The sequence below is a fragment of the Podarcis erhardii genome (assembly GCF_964252035.2).
Source record: "Podarcis erhardii genome assembly, chromosome: 9".
Classification (NCBI taxonomy): Eukaryota; Metazoa; Chordata; class Lepidosauria; order Squamata; family Lacertidae; genus Podarcis; species Podarcis erhardii.
Genome location: NC_138512.1, coordinates 10947264 through 10969581, shown reverse-complemented (window position 1 = coordinate 10969581; position 22318 = coordinate 10947264). Strand labels below are relative to the sequence as shown.

Sequence of the window (22318 nt, the reverse complement as noted above, 5' to 3'; positions counted from 1 at the left end):
GACCCCTGAACGGTTAAGTCCAGTCAAAGTTAACTATGGGGTTGCAGCACTCATCTCGCTTTCAGGCTGAGGGAGCCGGTGTTTGTCCACAGACAGCTTTCCAGGTCATGTGGCCAGCATGACTAAACCACTTCTGGTGCAATGGAACACTGTGATGGAAGCCAGAGTGCATGGAAACACTGTTTACCTTCCTGCTGCAGTGGTAAATATTTATCTACTCACGCTGGTATGCTTTCGAACTGGCAGGAGCTGGGACAGAGCAACGGGAGCTCACCCCGTCGTGGGGATTCAAACCACCCACCTTCTGATCAGCAAGCCTAAGAGGCTCAGTGGTTTAGACCACAGTGCCCCCTGCTCCTTCTTATGTTAGTGCGCTTAGGACACCACTCGCCACCAGTGCAGAGTTTTCTGGATTGGTGTAAAATCCCATCTTGCTGCCCAACACATTGTGTACGTTTATTACTAAACATGTTGCATGCAGTATTTTATAAGTTTCTGTTACAGTGGTACCTTGGTACTCGAATGGCTTGGCTGCCGAACAAATCGGCACCCGAATGCCACAAACCCGGAAGTAAGTGTTCCAGTTTGCAAACGCTTTTCAGAAGCCAAACGTCTGACATGGCTTCTGCGGCTTCTGATTGTGTGCAGGAAGTTCCTGCAACCAATCAGAAGCTACGCCTTGGTTTTTGAACGGTTCTGGGAGTCGAACGGGCTCCTGGAACAGATTAAATTCAAGAACCAAGGTACTATTGTACTTGTGCCCATTCGTGTTCTGTGCAGCAAATAAGTAACAAATACAGTGTGACTCTGTTTAACTTTATACATACTTGTAACATTAAGACTACAGTTTAGCTTTCTGTGAATCAGCTTTGGGTTTGTGAGGTTTTCCCACCCCTGGCCACAGAGAGGAAATTCGAAGTCTTTGATTCTATTTTATATACAAACGGTGGCTAGTCTTGTGGTTTAAAAAAAGACACCTTCAATCCATGGTTTCTGATTCTGGCTAGTTTTGCCAAACTGTAGATAAAGTTATCCACGGTTCCAGGTTCAGGCATAACAACAAACTATAGTTTACTGAAAACAGAAGTGAAAGCTTCTCATCTCCTCCAATTGGAGTAGGAGACGGGAAGGGAGAGTATCAGCCTGCAGAGGGTTGGACATCTGTGGGAAGAATATTTTTTTCAGATGCAAAGGATAGTAATTTCAGTGGTACTACATGCGTACACACAGTAACTAGTTTCATAGGTAACTAGACTGAGCAAAATAGATAAAGCTGTTTAGACTTCATTATGTGCTAAGACCTGTGAGCATATAACATTGTTTGGATCAATGGAATGAAGCCTTTGGGAAGGCAAAACTCTCAAATTAATATGATGTTAAAGATGTGCTGGAGGAGACTGCACACTTAACACTTCTCAGTACTGAGCCTTTACAGAAATGTATGACTTTTTCATAACTTCCTCTGCCTTGTACTCAACGTGTTCTTTTGATCTCAGACTTGCAAGTTTTGCACCAGGGGTGCCTTATTTTATGATCTATACAATTTAACCTCTTGTATTCCCATTTGGTATAAAGTGGATATATCTTCTAGTGCTTTATGAACTTGCTTTGTAGCACATTTCAAGTCTTCTGAGAGCATGCATTCCCGTTCTGAAATGTTACTCTAATTGCAACTAATGGGGGAATCCTTTCTGTGCTGTTTTTAACAAACATCTGCTTCATGCATGGAAACAATTCTTATACTTCATATTTATTTTTAATACGCTGCCACTTTCTCTTAAACATCAAGGCACACCTGTAACCATGCGTTGGTTCACAAGTGCATGGGGAAATGTTAGTGATAACCAGCTTTTATATGAATATCATAGGTTACCATGTTGCTCCAGTTGAATCCAGAAAGCCACAATTCAATGCTGCAAAGTTGAGAGCAAGCTTCTAACTGCTCCAGAATGTTTCCTCAGCCTGGAATGAAAAAGCAGTCTCAAAGTCTGCTGTTTGTAACCGTCTTAATATGTAGTGTAGGAGGTGTTTGGTAGACTTAGAGTTTTCAAGGTGCAGAATTCATTTCTATGTGCACTGAGGGCTACTGAGACAATGAAATATCAATGCCCCCTTTAAAGAACATGTGTTTATAAGTTTAGGAAGTTAGTTTGCTATCAGAGCCCCATGGTTCTTGGCTGTGAGTGTGAGATTTGGTGAGGGGAGGGTTAATGGAACAAGTGGACCCTCAAGAGATTACTTTGATGGCCCTAGTTACAGGTAGGTAGCCGTGTTGGTCTGCCATAGTCTAAACAAAATTTTAAAAATTCCTTCCAGTAGCACCTTAGAAACCAACTAAGTTTGTTATCGCTCATACCAATAACAAACTTAGTTGGTCTCTAAGGAGCTACTGGAAGATTTTTTTTTTTATTATGATGGTGCTGACAGAGTAGTCTATTATGTTAATGAGATGTCTTTCAATGGATGAGTAATTCTGGAAGAAAAGAACCATTCATAAATCAGTGTTCTGCATTCTCTGCCCTTCCCCTGACTGGGGGTTAATAGGAAAGAATAACCAGTCTTCTCTTCTAGCTGGAGATGGGAAGAGTTTTTGCTCTCCAGGAGAATCCATTGCTATGACTTGAGAAGCCCACGTGGAAACCTAATGGAAGTCAAGGAGAGAGAGGAGGTTCTGGTGCATATCCAAAAGTCCTTGCAGTGATGGCAGGAATGTGTTAAATACAAGGGTTAAGTTAATTTCTCTCAAGCATGCAATTGCTTTTCTAGCCATTTGAGCAAGGTAAAGGTAAAGGGACCCCTGACCATTAGGTTCAGTCGTGGCCGACTCTGGGGTTGTGGCGCTCATCTCGCTTTATTGGCTGAGGGAGCCGGCGTACAGCTTCCAGGTCATGTGGCCAGCATGACAAAGCTGCTTCTGGCGAACCAGAGCAGCGCACAGATACGTCGTTTACCTTCCCGCCGGGGCGGTACCTATTTATCTACTTGCACTTTGAAGTGCTTTTGAACTGCTAGGTTGGCAGGAGCAGGGACCAAGCAACGGGAGCTCACCCCATCACGGCGATTCGAACCGCCAACCTTCTGATCGGCAAGTCCTAGGCTCTGTGGTTTAACCCACAGAGCCACCCGCGTCCCTTATTTGAGCAAGAGGGGCAAGCAAATCTTAGTAGCTACATCCTGACTTCCGGGTTAGCGCCATCGTTTAATGGCGGATTCCCTCCGAGCTCCGGAGGGAATCGGCTCTGCAGGATCGGGTCTTGTCCGTGGCGACGACGCGGAGACTCCTAAAAATCACAGGCGCGGATGCCTGTGAACCTGGTGACTCGGCGGGCACCATTTGCGCCCCCCCAAACCGTGAAGGAGCCTTTTTAAAGGCTTCGGAACAGGGACGGGGCGCGGCGCGGCGCGGTGCTGTGAGTTCTCTTCTCCTCCTGTGGAGTGAAGCCGCAAGCCATTGACGGAGAGCGCTGACTTTTTCCTTGGAACGATTGGATTCTAAAGTAAAAAACCCATGAGTAATATGGAATTTGGAATCTAAAGAAAAAATCTTTTTTGAATTAGGAACGAGCGGGGAAGGGTTAAAAAGGAAGTCCACCCCCCCCCCTTCGTAGATAACTTAAAGCAAAGAACTTGCCATCTAAGGTCGAGAGGACCTTTTTAAAAGACTTTAACCCTCACGCTTTGACATTATAAGAAATTTTACCGGAGGATAAAAGATTAATTGTGGGAGCTGAAGTTTCACCCCCCCCCCAGACCCGGGAGTGTCCCGCGAGAGAGCCTGCTGATGAAGTATTGAGGACTTTGACAGCTGTCAAATTGGCTGTCAGAGGGAAAAAGAGAACTTTGTTTCTGTTGCTTCTGCTGGTTATACTTGTTACAATTTGTTGAAAATAAGGAAGGACTCTTACAATAAATTTGGCTATTGGACTTGAGCTGAAAAACACTAACAAACTAAAATCCCCCTAGAGGGGGTTTAGGACATTACAACAATGGCTGGAGATGGGAGACTTCAGACTGAATTGGAAAGAACATTTGTTCTCTTGGGAAAATTACAAGGGGAAATTGATGTTTTGGCTACAAGTGTTACAACTCTGGTCTCAGCAGTAAACAATGTTGTTGAAGTTGATAAGGACTTGGAGCATGGAGCCTATACAATTGAGCAAATAGGGAAACTTGAATGTTTTGAGAATATGGAAGAGGAGATATGTGCTGTTTCTGAAGAGAAGGAAGGAGGAGCTGTAACCTCCCAGATGTCAAATGAGAGCTGTAATTTGTGGCCTAACATGAAGGCAATAAAGGAGAATAACAAATTGAAGCGGAAAGCCTGGCCTGAATTGGTGAGCCTGAAACTGAGAGATACCCTTTTGTGGAGATCTGAAGACAGAAGGATGACAAATTTGATCAAGGAGGAAATCGGAGCTTTGGGGACATTTGGACTTGAAAGGAGTATGTCGGGGTACCTTATAGGTTCTCTTTTTAAGTATGGAGGGCTGGCTGGGAAAAACATGGATCCTGATGGGCCGAAGCCTTTCCGAAATCTGGGGTTTAACATTAAGGACTATCAAAAAGGCCGGCAGAGAGGAACTGAAAGAGATTTAAAAGCCTCGGATGTGAGATCTCCAGGCTAGACAAGATACTGAATTGATGAACACTTGTTGGGGACGGTAACCGGGAAAGGGGCGGGTGGAGTCTGGGAATCCAAAGGGCATATAACTATAACTTGTTTTATTTTTATTCTGCTTTGTTACTTGTTTGGAACTGGGGAAAGCCATGGAAGGGAAATTTTGGTCGAATTTAGGGAAAATGATGAAGAATGAGTAATGATGTTTAAGAATCTGATGTTTAAATTTGGATATAAGGATCTGCTGTATTGATAATTTAAATCGGAATACAAGAAGGGGAGGTGAGAGGAGGTCTGAGAAATAAGTTAACGGAAATAAGTAATGGTAATTGTATTTGTTTTAATTTTGTATTTTTGAATTTTTTTGTCTTTTTTCTTTTCTTTTTGTTTTTATATTAATTGTTAAAAACTTAATAAATATATTTTTTAAAAAAAATCTTAGTAGCTACATCCTTATCTGTCCTGCAAATGACTTCAAGGTCACTTTGATGCCTACATTTTCCCCCTTTATGTGTTAGTAGAGGATCAAACAAACAACACACACACACACACACAGAGAGAGAGAGAGAGAGAGAGAGCGCTTTAATCTTCCAGCCACAAAATAAAGATTTCTAACTGAAAAAGGCTGCTTTTCCTTGGAAGTCCTGATTAGAACAAATAATCTGATTGGGAGTGATTATGCTTTTTGGAGTGTAAATAAACAAACAGAACACAAACATGTGCTAATGTGGAAGCCAGGGATCAATGGTGAGGGGAGACCCCAGAGGCGTGCCTGGGAAGGGCTCCCTTGACCCCTTGACAAGTAGCCTCAGAGTATCTCTTTCCCCCTTTTTGGTGGTTTGGCCAATGTTTGTTGAATCAGGAAGTGGAGGTGGGGGAGGAGAAGAAAAGCACAACCAGGGCGGGGAGTGGGGGAGCATTAAAACCATTAAGTCCAGGTTCTGAAAGCACTTAGCTGCACTACGGGCAGATTCAACAGAAAAATTTACTTACATGTGGTTGTAAGAACACATCTAAGTGGTTTACAAAAATATAAAATGATTTTCTAAAATAAAATTATTGATAAACATCACAGTGAAATCAGGAATGTAAAATGTTTAAAGGGTGATTAAAATCAACAGTAGCAAAAAAAGAAATAGCTTATTTTTATAAAAAGAAAATCAAACAAAGTGCATTCTGTATACAGGATTTTTACTTTTAAAATCAAAATCCTTTGGTATTTTGGGATTAAAGAAAAATTAGAACAAGACGCTGCAGAGATCTTTAACTATTTATTCTTGTTTGTAATCCTTTCCATTTAATCCTCTAAGATTTACATAATAGAAGAATAGAGATGGCAAAGCTATAAATGCTGTGATGCATTCACTCATCATGAGAGTTTACAAGTTCATTGTGGGATAAACAGACCCATAAATTCTTTGGACTTAGTAGCGTATTTGACCACAGAACATCTTGTTTCAGGAGGATTCAGACTCTTGATTGGTAGAAGTTTTGTATGACAGCATCCATATAATAGTCACTGGGTGGGATGGCGGGGGGTTAAAACTTTTGCTACCATCTTCCTGTTTTGCCTGGCTACTGCTCCCCTCTGAAGGGAAAGGAGAGATGGCCGACCATCACTGAAGGAGGACACTGGACCCCCTCTGCTGTTTTGTTGCAACTGACCTGACACAAGATGGGGAGGTTTAAAGTGGGGGTGTGGGGGTAGTTGTGTTAGAAGAAGAAGAATTTGGATTTGATATCCCACCTTTCACTCCCTTTAAGAAGTCTCAAAGCAGCTAACATTCTCCTTTCCCTTCCTCCCCCACAACAAACACTCTGTGAGGTGAGTGGGGCTGAGAGACTTCAGAGAAGTGTGACTGGCCCAAGGTCACCCAGCAGCTGCATGTGGAGGAGCGGAGACACGAACCCGGTTCACCAGATTACGAGACTACCGCTCTTAATCACTACACCACACTGGCTCTCTTTTTTATCCATCTGTGCTGCTCCAGCAGTAGCACTATGTTTTGTGTATATCATTTGTGTGTCTGAGAGAGCATGAGACAGGAAGTCTCAGTACTGTTGGAAGTTGGTTTCACTTCTGTTTGTGATGCTGTTCTGTACTGGTGCTCAAAGGATACAGACATGCTGATGAATTCTCTGTATATTTGTTGTTCTTGTTTAGTCGTTTAGTCATGTCCGACTCTTCATGACCGCATGGACCAGAGCACACCAGGCACTCCTGTCTTCCACTGCCTCCCGCAGTTTAGTCAAACTCATGCTGGTAGCTTCGAGAACACTGTCCCACCATCTCGTCCTCTGTAATCCCCTTCTCCTTGTGCCCTCAATCTTTCCCAACATCAGGGTCTTTTCCAGGGAGTCTTCTCTTCTCATGAGGTGGCCAAAGTATTGGAGCCTCAGCTTCAGGATCTGTCCTTCCAGTGAGCACTCAGGGCTGATTTCCTTCAGAATGGATAGGTTTGATCTTCTTGCAGTCCATGGGACTCTCAAGAGTCTCCTCCAGCACCATAATTCAAAAGCATAAATTCTTCGGCGGTCAACCTTCTTTATGGTCCAGCTCTCACTTCCATATATCACTACAGGGAAAACCATAGCTTTAACTATACGGACCTTTGTTAGCAAGGTGATGTCTCTGCTTTAGTTTTAGAACTACGATTGACTCTTTCTTCTGCAATGATATGTCAGAAGATGAGAGTGCTCCTCTCAGGAGAGAGGGGTCGCTTATCACTGGTCTTTCTGGACTGATGGAGATTTATAGCCAGGGAGGACCACTGGAGTGACGCCCCCATGACTTGGGAAGTTGGCGGCCTTCCCGGGCGTGTTTCCAACAAGTTGTTTATCTACTATTTAGTGGGAGGGGTGTATGGGGTGTTAGGGGAGGGGTGGTACCTCTGGTGGGGGACATGCCATGCTCCTTCTGATGTAGCTTGTCCACCTTTGGTCCTCACCCTCCACTCGGCTCTCCCCTGTGGCTCCTAGAACCTGTCAGCATGTGAGAGCAGCCACACCTTGGGAATGGTTTTGACTGGCTGGCTAAACCAGGTGAGAGTGGCTGATGGGCCTTAAACCCTCGGTGAGTTAGGGACTTCCCCCAAACATGAAGTCAAGATCCAGCAGATTGAGTGGACAGGACCAGTAGTGGGTCCTACATCCATGAAGGCGGTTTCTGCATGTGCTGTAAAGGGATGTGGGGGCAGGTGGGATTCGCCAACCTGATAAGGTAGCCCATCTAGGAGAATCATGCCAACCACAGCAAGATATATGAATCTGCTACTCAGTCAATCTTCTTAATTTTCATTAAGCAGCACTTTTACATGGGCTGAAACTGACTCTGGCTTGAGCTATCATTTATTAAGTTAGCTTTAAACTATGTTAGGTTTTTGCTTTGTGTTTTTTGAAGTCAAACATTTAAACAACGGGACTCAACATATCTCTCTGAGGTGGAATTTTGTGACCCTAAAGTGGCAGCTCATTAGCTTTATACATTTGGATTTTACGCACTCTTTGTCAAGCCATCTTTTAAAGACAATTTAGAAGCTGCATCTTTGTCAATTCTGGTAGCTTATTTCTTGATGAGGGCGAGTTGCTGAAAACACGTTAGTCTTATTTGCAGGTGTACCCGTTGTCTAGTAGCTTCCAGGACCAATGCAAAGTGCTGGTGATTACTATCTGGAGTTCTGAGCAGGTGTGGGTCTAAGACATTTTGGTACCTGAGGTGAACCACCAAATGGCACCACCAGGAAGGAACAAGGGAGGAGGGAATCAAATCAACCTTATCCAACAGTTGATGTGGGAATCAAAGGCTGTTGGGGAAGGGTTGTAGCATGCTCTGAATCATGCCAAGTGGGTACAGATCCCAGGAGACCCTAGAGGGCAGCCCCTTACATTTCCTCCTTAGATGTGGGTGGAGACAAGGAGCACCTTATATTTCCAAGAAGCCTCTATAGATGTGAAATCAGGGGTAGGGTGCAGATCCGACCTCCAAGGAGTATACCACAGCCACCACTTGCTGCAGCAGAAAGTGATGCATTCCTTGCATGCCAGATCTGCTGCCCCTATGGATCCTGCCACCCGAGGCAGTGGCCTCATCTTGCCTCACAGGGGGGTCGGCCCTGGGATGAGGACCCTGCAGCCCGCAGGTCTAAATGGGCCTGCTAGGTCTCCCCATTTGGTCTGCCATTTCAGCCACATTTCTGCCCTACACCTGCAAACCCTCCAACATTTCTCTGATGAAAATAGGGATATCTTATTTAATAATAGTAATAACAACAACAACAACAACTTTAATTATTTATACCCCACTCATCTAGAAGACATATGAAGGCAGCCCTGTTTAGGGAAGTTTTTAATGTGTGACATTAATGTGTGACTGAGCACAGCTTCTGAAGATTTAACAAAGTTCAGGACCATGTAGTGAGAAAAAATGTTACCCACAGCTGCCAAACTTGGCCTGGGAGGGGTGTAGAAGGCAGCCACCAGGCCCACCAGGCTTGAAAGTTTCCCCACCCCCGGCATAAGAGAAACCATCCCACGTGATTTAGATTTGTCAGACAGGCTTCACTCTTTTATGACAGGGAGATTTGTGAACCTGAGGTACCTTAACTCATTTTTAAACATTTATCATGCACAAAGTACACATGGCTTGGATTATTGTTTTAATTTCCCCAGAAAGGTCAAAGCAACGAAATTGAAATTTTAGTAGCTGTAACGAGGCTTGCGTATCTGCAATGATTAATCTAGGTCATTAAGGCACAATATGCATTTGATATATGCAGTAACGCTTTCAAAAGTGTTGGTATACTATTGCTGTAATTTTTCAGGAATGTTGTGCTTAAGTCCCTTCAGCCTCCCATGAACACTTGGAAACATTTCAATTGATTACTTTTGTGATTTTGCTGTAAGTGAAGAGAAAGAAGCATCGCTTTGAGCTCTAAATGTGGACGTTGGTCTGAAAGCTTTTGTGTGTAACATCGGCGTCTGTTGTCCTGAAGGTGACTCAGACAGCCTGTTTACGATTTGCTCACAGGCCCTATTCACATCACTGCATAAGACAAATCTCCTTGAAAATGTATTATCCCTTAAGTGAATAGATTTTAAACTAGTTCAAGTGTCCCGACTTTCCCTCAAGGACCCTGGGCAATTATAGTTCTATAGTTGCTAAGAATTCTCTGCATGAGATTCTGTCCAATTTGGCAGTGTGGAGACAAGCTGGGCTGCAGTTCAAGTAGACAAAGGTGGGCAGTCTGAGAGGAGCCCATCCAAACTAAGAAGCTTACGGGACCAAGTAGAATGTCATTGGTTTCTTGTATCACCTGGTCCCTGCTGGTAATTGCAGGTACAGTCCCCTGCCCGTCCATCGTGGTGACACTGAAATACATTAGAAGTAGGCCAGCCAGCCTATCCTCTAGCAAGCGACTACCATGGTGGGGATACCAAGTAAAGGTCCCTGATTCAAGACTTGCAGATTCCAAAAACCTATGGTAGGACGGCACATTCCCTGCAATAAAATATAGCTCACAAGCAAAATGCTTGCTGATTATATTATTATTATTATTATTATTATTATTATTATTAGTATCAGTAAAGGTAAAGGGACCCCTGACCATTAGGTCCAGTTGTGGCCGACTCTGGGTTTGCAGCGCTCATCTCGCTTTATTGGCTGAGGGAGCCGGCATACAGCTTCCAGGTCATGTGGCCAGCATGACTAAACCGCTTCTGGTGAACCAGAGCAGCACACGGAAACACCATTTACCTTCCCGCCGGAGCAGTACCTATTTAGCTACTTGCACTTTGATGTGCTTTCAAACTGCTAGGTTGGCAGGAGCTGGGACCGAACAACGGGAGCTCACCCTGTCACAGAGATTTGAACCGCCGACCTTCTGATTGGCAAGTCCTAGGCTCTGTGGTTTAACCCACAGCGCCACCCATGTTCCATTATTATCAGTAGTGTTTCAATAAAAAAAAATCACTCAAAAGTAAAGGCTAGAGATTTTAGTCATGCTTTCTAGAAAGCAATGTTGGGATGGTATCTTTTGAGTTTTGTAATGCAGATGTAAGGTCTGTATGGCTTTAAGATATCAGACCGTGGTTTGGGGGGGTCGTGTCCCCAGTTCCAGTTTTGTTGGGAACTACAGTGATACCTCAGGTTACAGACGCTTCAGGTTACAGACTCCACTAACCCAGAAATAGTACCTCGGGTTAAGAACTTTGCTTCAGTATGAGAACAGAAATCGTGTGGTGGTGGTGTGGCGGCAGCAGGAGGCCCCATTAGCTAAAGTGGTACCTCGGGTTAAGAACAGTTTCAGGTTAAGAACGGACCTCTGGAACAAATTAAGTACGTAACCAGAGATACCACTGTACAAGACTGTTCTACTTACCATGGGAGCCAGTCCCTTGCATTCCAGATTTCTGATTGTGCTCAAATGCTCTTCCCAATTTGGGTGCATACACAGTCAGGGCATATGGTTGCCCAAATCCACCAATGGCCCAGATTGGTTCTTCAAGGATATTTGCATTTTATAGAGAAGCTTGCATTTGTTTCCAGAAAAGGAAAATCTCTTGACCATTCACAACTTTGGTGCAAAGCTTCCCAGTCCCTCAATGTCCAATGCAAGTCCACATATTAGTTAGCGTCTGTTACCCGTTACCCAGGCAACTGAATATCCAAACAATGCTCCGGTATCGGCGATGCTGGCATAAGAGAGAGGAAGGGGAGGGGGGAATATTCCCAGGCATGCTGCTATCACTTCAAGACGCGTCATATTCTGCCAGGGACGTTTGCTGGATGACCACTCCGGCCTCAGGGCAATCGGTACTTTCCTGCATGCATGGCTGTTGTTGGTGTGTCAGAGTGATAATGAGCAAATGGATAATCCTGACAGGCTGGACTTTATCCGGCTGCCACTTCTGGCCTCGGTTAGTGTAGACCGAACACATTCACACTCTCTGTCAGTCAGTCACCCGGTCTCCCTCTCTCTTTCCCCCCCTTTCCCTTGCTGTAGATTTCTTAATGTAGTTTAATGGCTTTACAAAGAAAGCCAGGCAGACGAGTTCTTCCCTCTGTGGCTGAGCCAGACCATGACCTAACTCGCCATGAACCTCGAAGGGCTTGAAATGATAGCCGTCTTGGTCATGATTGTGCTCTTTGTTAAGGTGTTGGAACAGTTTGGGCTGATTGACTCGGGCATAGAAGGTAAGAGAGTGGCTTCTCATTGTTTTCTGTTTCTCTAAGTGGCGGTTCTTGAGGAGTGTTATGAAGGGCACCTGTAAATGAGACCTTTTAAGATGCTACTTTCAGGGCAGCACACACAGCAGGAGTATTTCAGGGTAGATACTACAACTGAAAGCTTCCCCCACCCCTCCCCATCACTGGTTTCTTGCAGCTGAACTGTGACAGTCACTGCAAATATTCCCAAGCGCTTTAGGAGAATAGGTGTGGGGGAAGAAAACTTTGGCTAATGTTTCTGATAACGGTATTAGCCATGCTTCGTTGAATTTGTATGAACAGGCTGGCAAAAAAAGGAAAAGATTTTCAAATAATCACCTCCAAAATGTGCTCTGGAAGGTCAAAAATTGTATGACAGTGAGGGTTGTGGCAACTATATAATCATAATTGCTTTGCTCAAAATATGCTGTACGGTAAACATTCAAAATGTTTAAACTTTGTTTGAGAAAAGTTAATTTGTCTTTGGCCAAGGAGAGTTGTGCTGCTTCACATTTTAATTGTCACATTTTAATTTATTGTAGTCTCATCCAACTCAGTATATTCTGGATATAGCACATATGATAGATAAAATGAATTGTGTGGATTTTTAGTTTCTGTATAGTTTTTTCCTGTTGTAACACAAGTCTGTAAAACAGTTGATCTTTTTGTTTTGTTCAGCACATCATCTGCATATTTAGTCTAGTCCAGAAACTGCTTCTCTACATGGAAAGTAACACAAAGGTATTGTTCTCTCTAGTTTTTCAAGGCACCAAGCTGAAATGCCCTGGTGTGTTTTCAACATATTCCGTAATTGTGCATTATGGGCTATCTGTGCACTTGACACCAGAAACTTATTCTGTGAGTAGATTAAGGTTTTACAGTCTAACCGGTAAAAACAAAACCTGCAAGATGTAAGTTTGCTGCTCTGGCACAGCTTAAAGAAATTCTGTTTATATAACCCTTTAAAGAAATGTAGTATTTTTTACATGAGAAGAAAGTTCATGGTAGACTGTTTTTGTTTTTGGTGCTGTGTGTTTAGGAAACCCACATATAATCAGCACCAGAGACTACAGTGCCTTCCACAATTGTGGTACCCAGCACATTTATATAAAGAAGATTATTTGGGGAGGCTTATGTATCCATTAGAAAGAAGGCATTCTCTTCGGTATAAATAACTGTATACATTTGCAGATATATTAATAGGACCTGGTGATTTCATTTCAGTGGCATGATTGCTATGACAGACTCATCTATCTTTCAAAAAGGCAGTGTTTAAAAGTTCAGCTTATTGGTAGAGACTCAAATTTGTAACTGTCCTTACATTATGGGATAGGCTACTCTGTTTCTGTATGATTTGCTTAGGTTTAAACCACTGCAAAAGCTGGCTGCTTGACAGTGAATTGTAAGGTTGTTAAGCAACAGACTGAGAAAGCACACTTAGTTCACTTGGAAGAAGAAGCATGTATGATCCCAAAGTTTGTTGGCTTGGCAGCACAGGTTTCTAGTATTTCTGGGTATGTTTTGATTCTTCTTTTAACAGCACTTTCGCTTTAAGACTTTCAGTTAAGGTAAAGTTTCAGAAGGGGTGTTTTGCAAGTGCATTCTTGAAAAATTCAAAGAGGTGGAAAGTTTGAATGTAATGTTGGTGCAATGTGCAATGAATTTAGTAACATAATTAATTAAGTTTTTATAAAGTAAAGAATAATTAATGTTTTCACTAGAATGTACAATTTTTTTACTCCTTTTGATTTTTTTTTCAGTGGAAGGATAGTCCACTGCTTGAGAGAGAGTGTGTGTTTTAATGCGTGTTTTTCCAAGACCAGCGTCTGCCTTTACTCAATCTCTCTCTCCCCCCAACCTCTTTTTGGGGGGCGTTTGCGTGTTTGTAGATGGCTTCTCCGCCTGCCTTGTGTCAAGGTGCATGCCCTACAACTTTGGGGTTCCCCCCTTTAAAAACGGGCAAGAACTCTGGGCAACCCTTTCCTAAAATAATAAAGCATGAATTTATTTATTTTTTTAAAAGTGTCCCCGGATTCCTTGAAAAAAATCTGGTAACCATAACCTAAGGGTACCAGACAAATCTCCTTGGGGAGAGTGTTCCATAAACAGGGAGCCACTGCAGAAAAGGCCCTTTCTCATGATACTACCCTCATGGAGGAGGCACACCAACCATTCTCCATTTCCATGATCTACCGTATTTTTCGCTCTATAAGACGCACCAGACTACAAGACACGCCTAGTTTTTGAAGGTGGAAAACAAGAAAAAAATTATTCTGAATCTCAGAAGCCAGAACAGCAAGAGAGATCACTGTGCAGCGAAAGCAGCAATCCCTCTTGCTGTTCTGGCTTCTGGGATAGCTGCACAGCCTGCATTCGCTCCATAAGACGCACACACATTTCCCCTTACTTTTTAGGAGCGAAAAAGTGAGTCTTATAGAGCAAAAAATACGGTACACTCTCATACTGGCCATGAGTCTCAGGACTGGAACCCAAAGTTCCAGCAGATGTTCCCAAGCCACCATCCCATTGGCAGAGGTGAGCCAAAGTCAGGACAATTACTGAGCTTTGCTGTTGGAAAAGTCTCCCTGGCATCGGAAGTGGTGCCCTGCAGCTTTTGGAAGAGTCTTGAAAATGATAATAGTGATTGTCGTTTAACATAAACACACATCTCTGTTATTGTTCTGATAAATCACTATGTGAAATACTTGACTATTGTTTGACCAATGTTTCGCTAGTTCCTTGATGGTAACACTATCTTGGCACAAAGTACAAACTGGAAAGGTGTGTGAATTAGTCTATCTCAGTAGCAGACCTAGAATAGTAGAATTGGCCATCACAGGAAGCCTGGTTTTGCAGATATTTCAAAAGTAGTGTAAACAATGCTTGTTAGGAAACTTAAGAAGCTTTTCTGTAGGGGATTTATTGATGTTAGTCGCTGAATAAAAGCAGTTATATGTTAATGTTTTGTTTTGGGGTGCAATTTGAGGGAAAGTGGGGAAGGGAAAGGGGTATCTGGACTGGATCATCACACCAATCCAAAAGGACAACGTGATGTTATCTGTTGAAGAACCATGGGAATCTATTGGAGAATAGTACCAGGCTTTAGATTAAATAAGAGTAAAACTAAAATGTTGGTGAAAAATATGAAAGATCATGTGAAGAAGGATTTAGAGTTAAGTACTGGCTTGACGCGGGTGGTGCTGTGGGTTAAACCACAAAGCCTAGGACTTGCTGATCAGAAGGTCGGTGGTTCGAATCCCCGCGACGGGGTGAGCTCCCATTGCTCGGTCCCGGCTCCTGCCAACCTAGCAGTTTGAAAGCACGTCAAAGTGCAAGTAGATAAATAGGTACCACTCCAGTGGGAAGGTAAACAGTGTTTCCGTTGTATTGTTCTGGTTCGCTAGAAGTGGCTTAGTCATGCTGGCCACATGACCTGGAAGCTGTACGCCAGCTCCCTCAGCCAATAAAGTGAGATGAGCGCCGCAACCCCAGAGTTGGGCACGACTGGACCTAATAGTCAGAGGTCCTTTTATCTTTACCTTACTGGCTTGATAGGGATGCAGGTGGCACTGTAGTCTAAACCACTGAGCCTTGGGCTTGCCTATCGGAAGGTCTGTAGTTCGACTCCCCGCGACGGGATGAGCTCCCGTTTCTCAGTCCCAGCTCCTGCCCACCTAGCAGTTCGAAAGCATGTCAAGTGCAAGTAGATAAATAGGTACCGCTCCGGCGGGAAGGTAAACAGCGTTTCCATACACTGCTCTGGTTCGCCAGAAGCAGCTTAGTCATGCTGGCCACATGACCTGGAAGCTGTCTGCGGACAAACGTCGGCTCCCTCGGCCTATAGAGCCAGAAGAGCAACCAACCTAAGAGTCATCCATGACTGGATCTAATGGTCAGGGGTGCCTTTACCTTTACCTTTTACTGGCTTGACCATGGAGAAGAAAGTCAAATATTTAGGAATATGGTTAACAGCAATGAATATTAATTTATGTCAATATAATTGTGTTAAAACTTGGAGAGCTGTTGTGAAGAGTGGGGCTGAAATCTAAATTAAATGAATGTATTATTGTTACTATTTATTAAATTTCTAGACCACCCTTCACCCAAGGATCATAGGACAGTTTTTGTTGTAGTTTGGTCGTTTAGTTGTGTCCGACTCTTCGTGACCCCATGGACCAGAATACTCCAGGCACTCCTGTCTTCCACTGCCTCCCCCAGTTTGGTCAAATTCATGCTGGTAGTTTCGAGAACACTGTCCAACCATCTCGTCCTCTGTTGTCCCCTTCTCCTTGTCCCCTCCATCTTTCCCAACATCAGGGTCTTTTCCAGGGAGTCTTCTCTTCTCATGAGGTGGCCCAAGTCTTGGAGCCTCAGCTTCAGGATCTGTCCTTCCAGTGAGCACTCAGGGCTGATTTCCTTTAGAATGGATAGGTTTGATCTTCTTGCAGTCCATGGGACTCTCAAGAGTCTCCTCCAGCACCATAATTCAAAAGCATCAATTCTTCGGCGATCAGCCTTCTTTATGGTCCAGCTCTCACTTCCATACATCACTACTGGGAAAACCATAGCTTTAACTATACGGACCTTTGTTGGCAAGGTGATGTCTCTGTAGGACAGTTTACAATATATAAATAGTCATCCCCCCACCCTGAATACTTGGCATGCTATTGCTTATGACTGGCTTATGTGTGAGCTGTTTTGCCAGTAGTAACATACAGTATTTGGCACCAGTCTATTACCACTTCTTAACAAATGACAGATTTCCGCAGCATGTGCCTGGCACTGGCACTCTCTTCCCAGGTCCACAGTCCCTAAACTGCAGTGTGTGATCCAAGCAGGAATCCACTGGAAGCTTCGCAGTACACTTGCCTCATGCTGTAATCTCCAAGGATCATCCACACTTGATGAAAGCACAGATTGTAACAATTGCACTGGTTTTGTATCTCATTCTGCTTTTCTAAGGATTACTAATCTGCATTCCTTTTTCTTGATGCCTGCAGGAGGGATGGGCAGCTTCAGCTAGGATTTAAATCTGCTGTGTTTAAATGGGGGATTTTTGTTTGTTTGCTTTGCTTTTTAGTCATGGCGTTTTTGGTAAAGTTCACCCCCCCCAAAAAAAAACACATCTGGAATTTAATGTTATATGTCTAGTTTGTTGGAACATTCACGGAACTTTGAGGGCTAACGCCCCTTTATCTTGCATATCTTTATTTGATCAATAGATTTGCATATAATTAATAATAATAATAATTCATTATTTATACCCCACCCATCTGGCCAGGTTTCCCCAGCCACTCTGGGCAGTTCCCAACAGAATATTAAAAACACAATAAAACATCAAACATTAAAAACTTCTCTAAACAGGGTTGCCTTCAGATGTCTTCTAAAAATCAGATAGTTGTTGATTTCCTTGACATTTGATGGGAGGGCATTCCGAAGGGCAGGAGCCACTACCGAGAAGGCTCTCTGCCTGGTTGCAAAGATTAGCCTGTTGCACCTATATTACTGCTATCATAGCATAGCATAGGATTGCAGAGTTGGAAGGGATCCCAAGGGTCATCTAGTCCAATCCCTTGCAATGCAGGAATCTCAACTGAAGCATCCATGGCAGATCGCCATCTAACATTTGCTGTGAAACCTCCTCTGTCCTCCTTGAATACTTTTTTAAAAATGACTTTTTACATGTCAAGTTTCACTTAGCCCAAAGGATATACCATATATACTCGAGTATAAGCCGACTTTTTCAGCATATTTTTTATCCCCCCTCAGTTTATACTTGAATGAGGCGGGCGGTGGTGGAGGGACGAGAGGTGAGAAAGGAGCCTTTTCTCGCCGCTGGTCCTGCCACCCGCCTCTTACAAGGGCAGGCACAGGAGCCACGGTTGGGAGAGACGCTGCGCTGTGCCTCTCCCAATTGGGCTCCTATGCCTGCCCTTGTAAGAGGCTGGTGGCGGGACGAGCAGCCTGAAAGGAGCCCTTTCGGGCTGCTGCTTCTTCCTCCGCCGCTGCCACCACCACCACCAGGTTTGTGGTGTGGTGAACTGGCTGATACTCGAGTCAATATGTTTTCCCAGTTTTTTTGTGCTAAAATTAGGTGCCTCGGCTTATATTCGGGTCAGCTTACACTCGAGTATATATGGTATTTCCTAGATGATTCAATTGTCTTAAGAGTCTTGCCTCCCTTGAAGCCTGAAACCTAATTTGTATCTGACACCTATGCAACATCTTTGGCATGTACACCAAGCAATGTTTGTTGCTGTGGATTGTAACAAAGACCTTGGCAGTAAACAGGTAGTCCTTTTAGAGAATTAACATACAGGGCACCTTCTCCATGGGTTGAAGTCCAGGAGGGTGGCTGTGTTGCAGCGAGCACAAAAAACAGAGTCCTGTGAAACCCTAAAGACTAACTACCTCCTGCATGAGGCTTTATACTCCACAGCCAACTTCATCAAATGCATGAACATAAAAGGAGTCTGTAGGATCAGACCAATGGCCCTTCTTGTCCAACATCCTTTTCTCACAGTTGCCAACCATGGAAAGTCCATAAGCAGGCCCCAAGCACAGAGGTGTTCCTTGGTCGCTGCTTCTATATAAATCCTTTTGCATTTGACTTTGACACCTTTCAGGGACGTGGGTGCTGTGGGTTAAACCACTGTGCCGCTTGGGCTTGCCAATCGAATGGTCGGCGGTTCGAAATCCCTGCGATGCGGTGAGCTCCCGTTGTTCGGTCCCAGCTCCTGCCAACCCAGCAGTTCAAAAGCATGCCGTTCAAGTAGATAAATAGGTACCGCTCCGGTGAAGGTAAATGGCATTAGGATAGGAGAATTTAGTGTTTTAATTAGGTGCTTATGATAGGCTGTGAACCTTGCACGTCCCAACCAATGGGAGGCAAGGGCGGGATTTGCGCTCAGATGAAGGGGTTATATGCTTGTGTTTTACTGAAATTGAGTGTGCCTCGTTTGGACACTCATCCTTGCAATTATGTTTCTTGTGATCACTACATAAACTTTTTTGCTGCTTCACCAACTTTGCTCCAATTTTATTTTGAGGGTCCCAGGACCCCAGGGTCTTGGGACCAGCATTTTCATATCTCACAAGTATATAGCTGCTAATATATAATGATGTGAAAAGAAAGGATCACACAACCCTAGCACTAACTAAATCATTGGAGGTGAGCTGTTGTGCTAATCACAGTGGCAATTCCCTTAGCAATTTCCGCTGTTCGACTTCCAAGTTCAGCAGAGAGAACTGTGCACCACAACGCCACCTCACGATTTCTGTTCCCATCCTGAAGCAAAATTCTTAACCTGAAACTGTTCTTAACCTGAAGCACCACTTTAGCTAATGGGGCCTCCCACTGCTGCTGTGCCGCCGGAGCACAATTTCTGTTCTCATCCTGAAGCAAAGTACTTAACCCAAGGTACTACTTCTGGGTTAGCGGAGTCTGTAACCTGAAGCGTCTGTAACCCGAGGTACCACTGTATTACTGAGCTACAGTCCTTCCCCAGAGGAAGGAAATGATGCACCCACTTGCCCTGCCTGAGGTCTGTGAATCCATTCACATTTATGTTCAAGGACAATGTAGGACGTGCCTACAGAGGGTGGTGAATACAGCACAAGATATTATGGGCTGTCCCGTGAATCCGCTGGATGAAATAGCAGAAGAACGTTGCCTCAAGAGAGTGAGGGAAATTCTCAGGGATGATTCACACCCTGGCCAGCACTTTCTTGATCTCCTGCCCTCGGGCAGAAGATATAGAAGCACCAACAGGGTAAAGTCGCACCAACAGGGTAAAGAACAGCTTCTATCCGTGGGCTGTTAGGCTGCTGAATGAAAAGATAACAACAGGTTTGGTGGGTGTGGGTCAGTAAACAAGGGGAATTAAGACTAAGAGAGCTGAGTGGGGGGTGCTCGTGTAATCTCACTGTATACAAGTTGTAAAGTAAAGGTAAAGGGACCCCTGACCATTAGGTCGAGTCATGACCGACTCTGGGGTTGCAGCACTCATCTCGCTTTATTGGCCGAGGGAGCTGGCGTACAGCATGACTAAGGCACTTCTGGCGAACCAGAGCAGCGCACGGAAACGCCATTTACCTTCCCGCCGGAGCGTTACCTATTTATCTACTTGCACTTTGACGTGCTTTCGAACTGCTAGATTAGCAGGAGCAGGGACTGAGCAACCGGAGCTCACCCCATCGCAGGGATTCGAACCGCCGACCTTCTGATCGGCAAGTCCTAGGCTCTGTGGTTTAACCCACAGCGCCACCCACGTCCCCATACAAGTTGTACAAGTGACAATAAAGTATTTCAAATTTCTTTTTTTTTTTTTAATGTAAACTGTATATGTGATTGGTATCCTGCATTTTGCAGGTGACACATCATTAGGATAGTGCAGTATAAGGAGGCTGGATGAGGTCATTGCCAAACAAGGTGGTCGAAGCCAGGTTCCTGAAAGGCGTGATCCACCCACCCCTATTGAGTGACTGTATCTCTAACCATTCATGTTCAACAGAAAAACACACCTGCAGTTTTAAAGAAACATTTCATTGCTGTCTTCTGCAGCTGTAGATAATTTTGACCCAAGTTCTACCACGTTTCATTAACATACCCCATTAGGAAACGGTCGTAATTTAACGTTGCTATTGAAATCAAATACCCTTGTAAGGTTTCTGACCTCCTGTAGTAAAGTGATGGGATTAACAAGAAGGGCTTGTCCTCATCTGCCTTTGCCTTCTCTTTAAAGTCAAGGATTTTGATCTGAACCTGTTAAATGTGATACTCTGAAGATAAAACTAAGTACTGGATTAGTAAAGCGGTCATTAAATGATCCCTTATCTGTGGGTAAGCAGGCATTTGGAGAAATTGAATAGGTTTACAGTAGCTGGAGAAGAAGTAGTGGCTAAGAAGAGAATTTGCTGGGAGCCAGGAAGTTGCAGTTCAAATCACATTCCAGACAACCCATTTTAGGCAAGACTATTATCTCACCAAGGGACGCGGGTGGCACTGTGGGTTAAACCACTGAGCCTAGGACTTGCAGATCAGAAGGTCGGCAGTTCAAATCCCCGCGACAGGGTGAGCTCCCGTTGCTCAGTCCCTGCTCCTGCCAAACTAGGAGTTCGAAAGCACATCAAAGTGCAAGTAGATAAATAGGTACCACTCCGGCCGGAAGGTAAACGGCGTTTCCGTGCGCTGCTCTGGTTCGCCAGACCAGCATGTGGCTGGGGAAACTCAGCCAGATGGGCAGGGTATAAATAATAAAATTATTATTATTATGACCCGGAAGCTGTACGCCGGCTCCCTCGGCCAATAAAGCGTGATGAGTGCCACAACCCCAGAGTTGGCCACGACTGGACCTAATGGTCAGGGGTCCCTTTACCTTTACCGTTTTATTATCTCACCCTCAACCCCTACCTTCCATATGGGGATAATATTGCTCATCTACCATGCAGGCTCCCAGGGCTGACCTTAGGGGTGGAAAAGTAGAGTGATATCCCTGACCAATAGGCTGAAGAAGATGTCCCAATGAGTTGTATGGCTCCATGTTTGTTATCCCCAGAAAATCAGAGCACAAGAGAGAAAGTGCCAAGTGTCTGCAACCATTTTTTCAAGGTTGTTTGTGTATTAGCTGCAACAATGAGCTTCCATCAATTAACTTTAAAGTATATTTCTTTTTCTGTTTCAGTTTGATATAATTTCTAGATAAAAATCAGTGGAACACAACTTTGCTTTGAGGCAACAATTCAGAATTAAACCACAAGCCCTACAAATATTTAAAACACTATAGGCACTTTACACAATAAAACAAAAAGCTGTAGGTCAGTTTCCACACTGGATAACTTTTTTTCTCTCCTATATTACTATCAAAGAGAACAACACAAACTTCTTTTCCGTATCATGCAGAGAAAGAAAATTATAACAAATCCAAAATATCCCGTTGAACTGATAATGGATGAGACCTTTAGTTTCATTCCAGAGCAAACTTTGTTTAAGACGAGAAATAGCAGTTAACTTGGAGACCAACACAACCAGGCCAGAATGACAGAAAAACTGGAAATTGCTTTACAATATTTTTATATACATTTGTTATTTTTGTTGGGGTTTTTTTTAATATTTTGTGTTATTAATGGATATATCACAATAAATAATGTTCACCAAAATACTGCAAGCAAAAAAAAATGCATATGTTCACCCTTCACTTTTAACTGTGCATTATGCATCTTTTAGAAACCAAGAAGAAAAAAACCTATTTTGTGCCTGAATTTAAGTGTCTCTTTAAATGCATGCGATTTCATTCAGGTGAATATTCCTAACAGAGAACGAAAACAGAACTTTCTTTATGCCACATTGGAACAGGGGAGGGGGAGCATAAAAATCTTTCTGCAAGTTAGCTACTGTACTTTTACTTGTTTTGGAAACCAAAAGTGAACAAGTCTTCATTCCCCCAGGGATGTTTTGAGTAAGTTTAAAGTGTGGCAACTGTTTTAGTGTTGCGAGG

The 22318-nt window shown here is 43.7% G+C and overlaps 1 protein-coding gene across 9 annotated transcripts in view; it reads left to right on the top strand.

Annotated features, from left to right (window-relative positions):
• Window positions 1–22318, top strand: part of KCNIP4 (potassium voltage-gated channel interacting protein 4) — a 405833-nt gene that overhangs the window by 213648 nt on the left and 169867 nt on the right. The window contains exon 1 of one of the 9 annotated variants that reach the window (XM_081876475.1): window positions 11348–11429. The exons of 6 other annotated variants lie outside the window; for them this stretch is intronic. Coding sequence is in view for 1 of the 3 variants with exons in the window: in XM_081876480.1 (XP_081732606.1) it covers window positions 11711–11810 (100 nt within the window). In the remaining 2 variants the exon portion in view is untranslated. Of the gene's footprint in view, window positions 1–11347; window positions 11430–11482; window positions 11534–11559; window positions 11811–22318 lie in introns of those variants that run through there. 2 more of the 9 variants (XM_081876476.1, XM_081876480.1) reach the window with 2 other exon arrangements.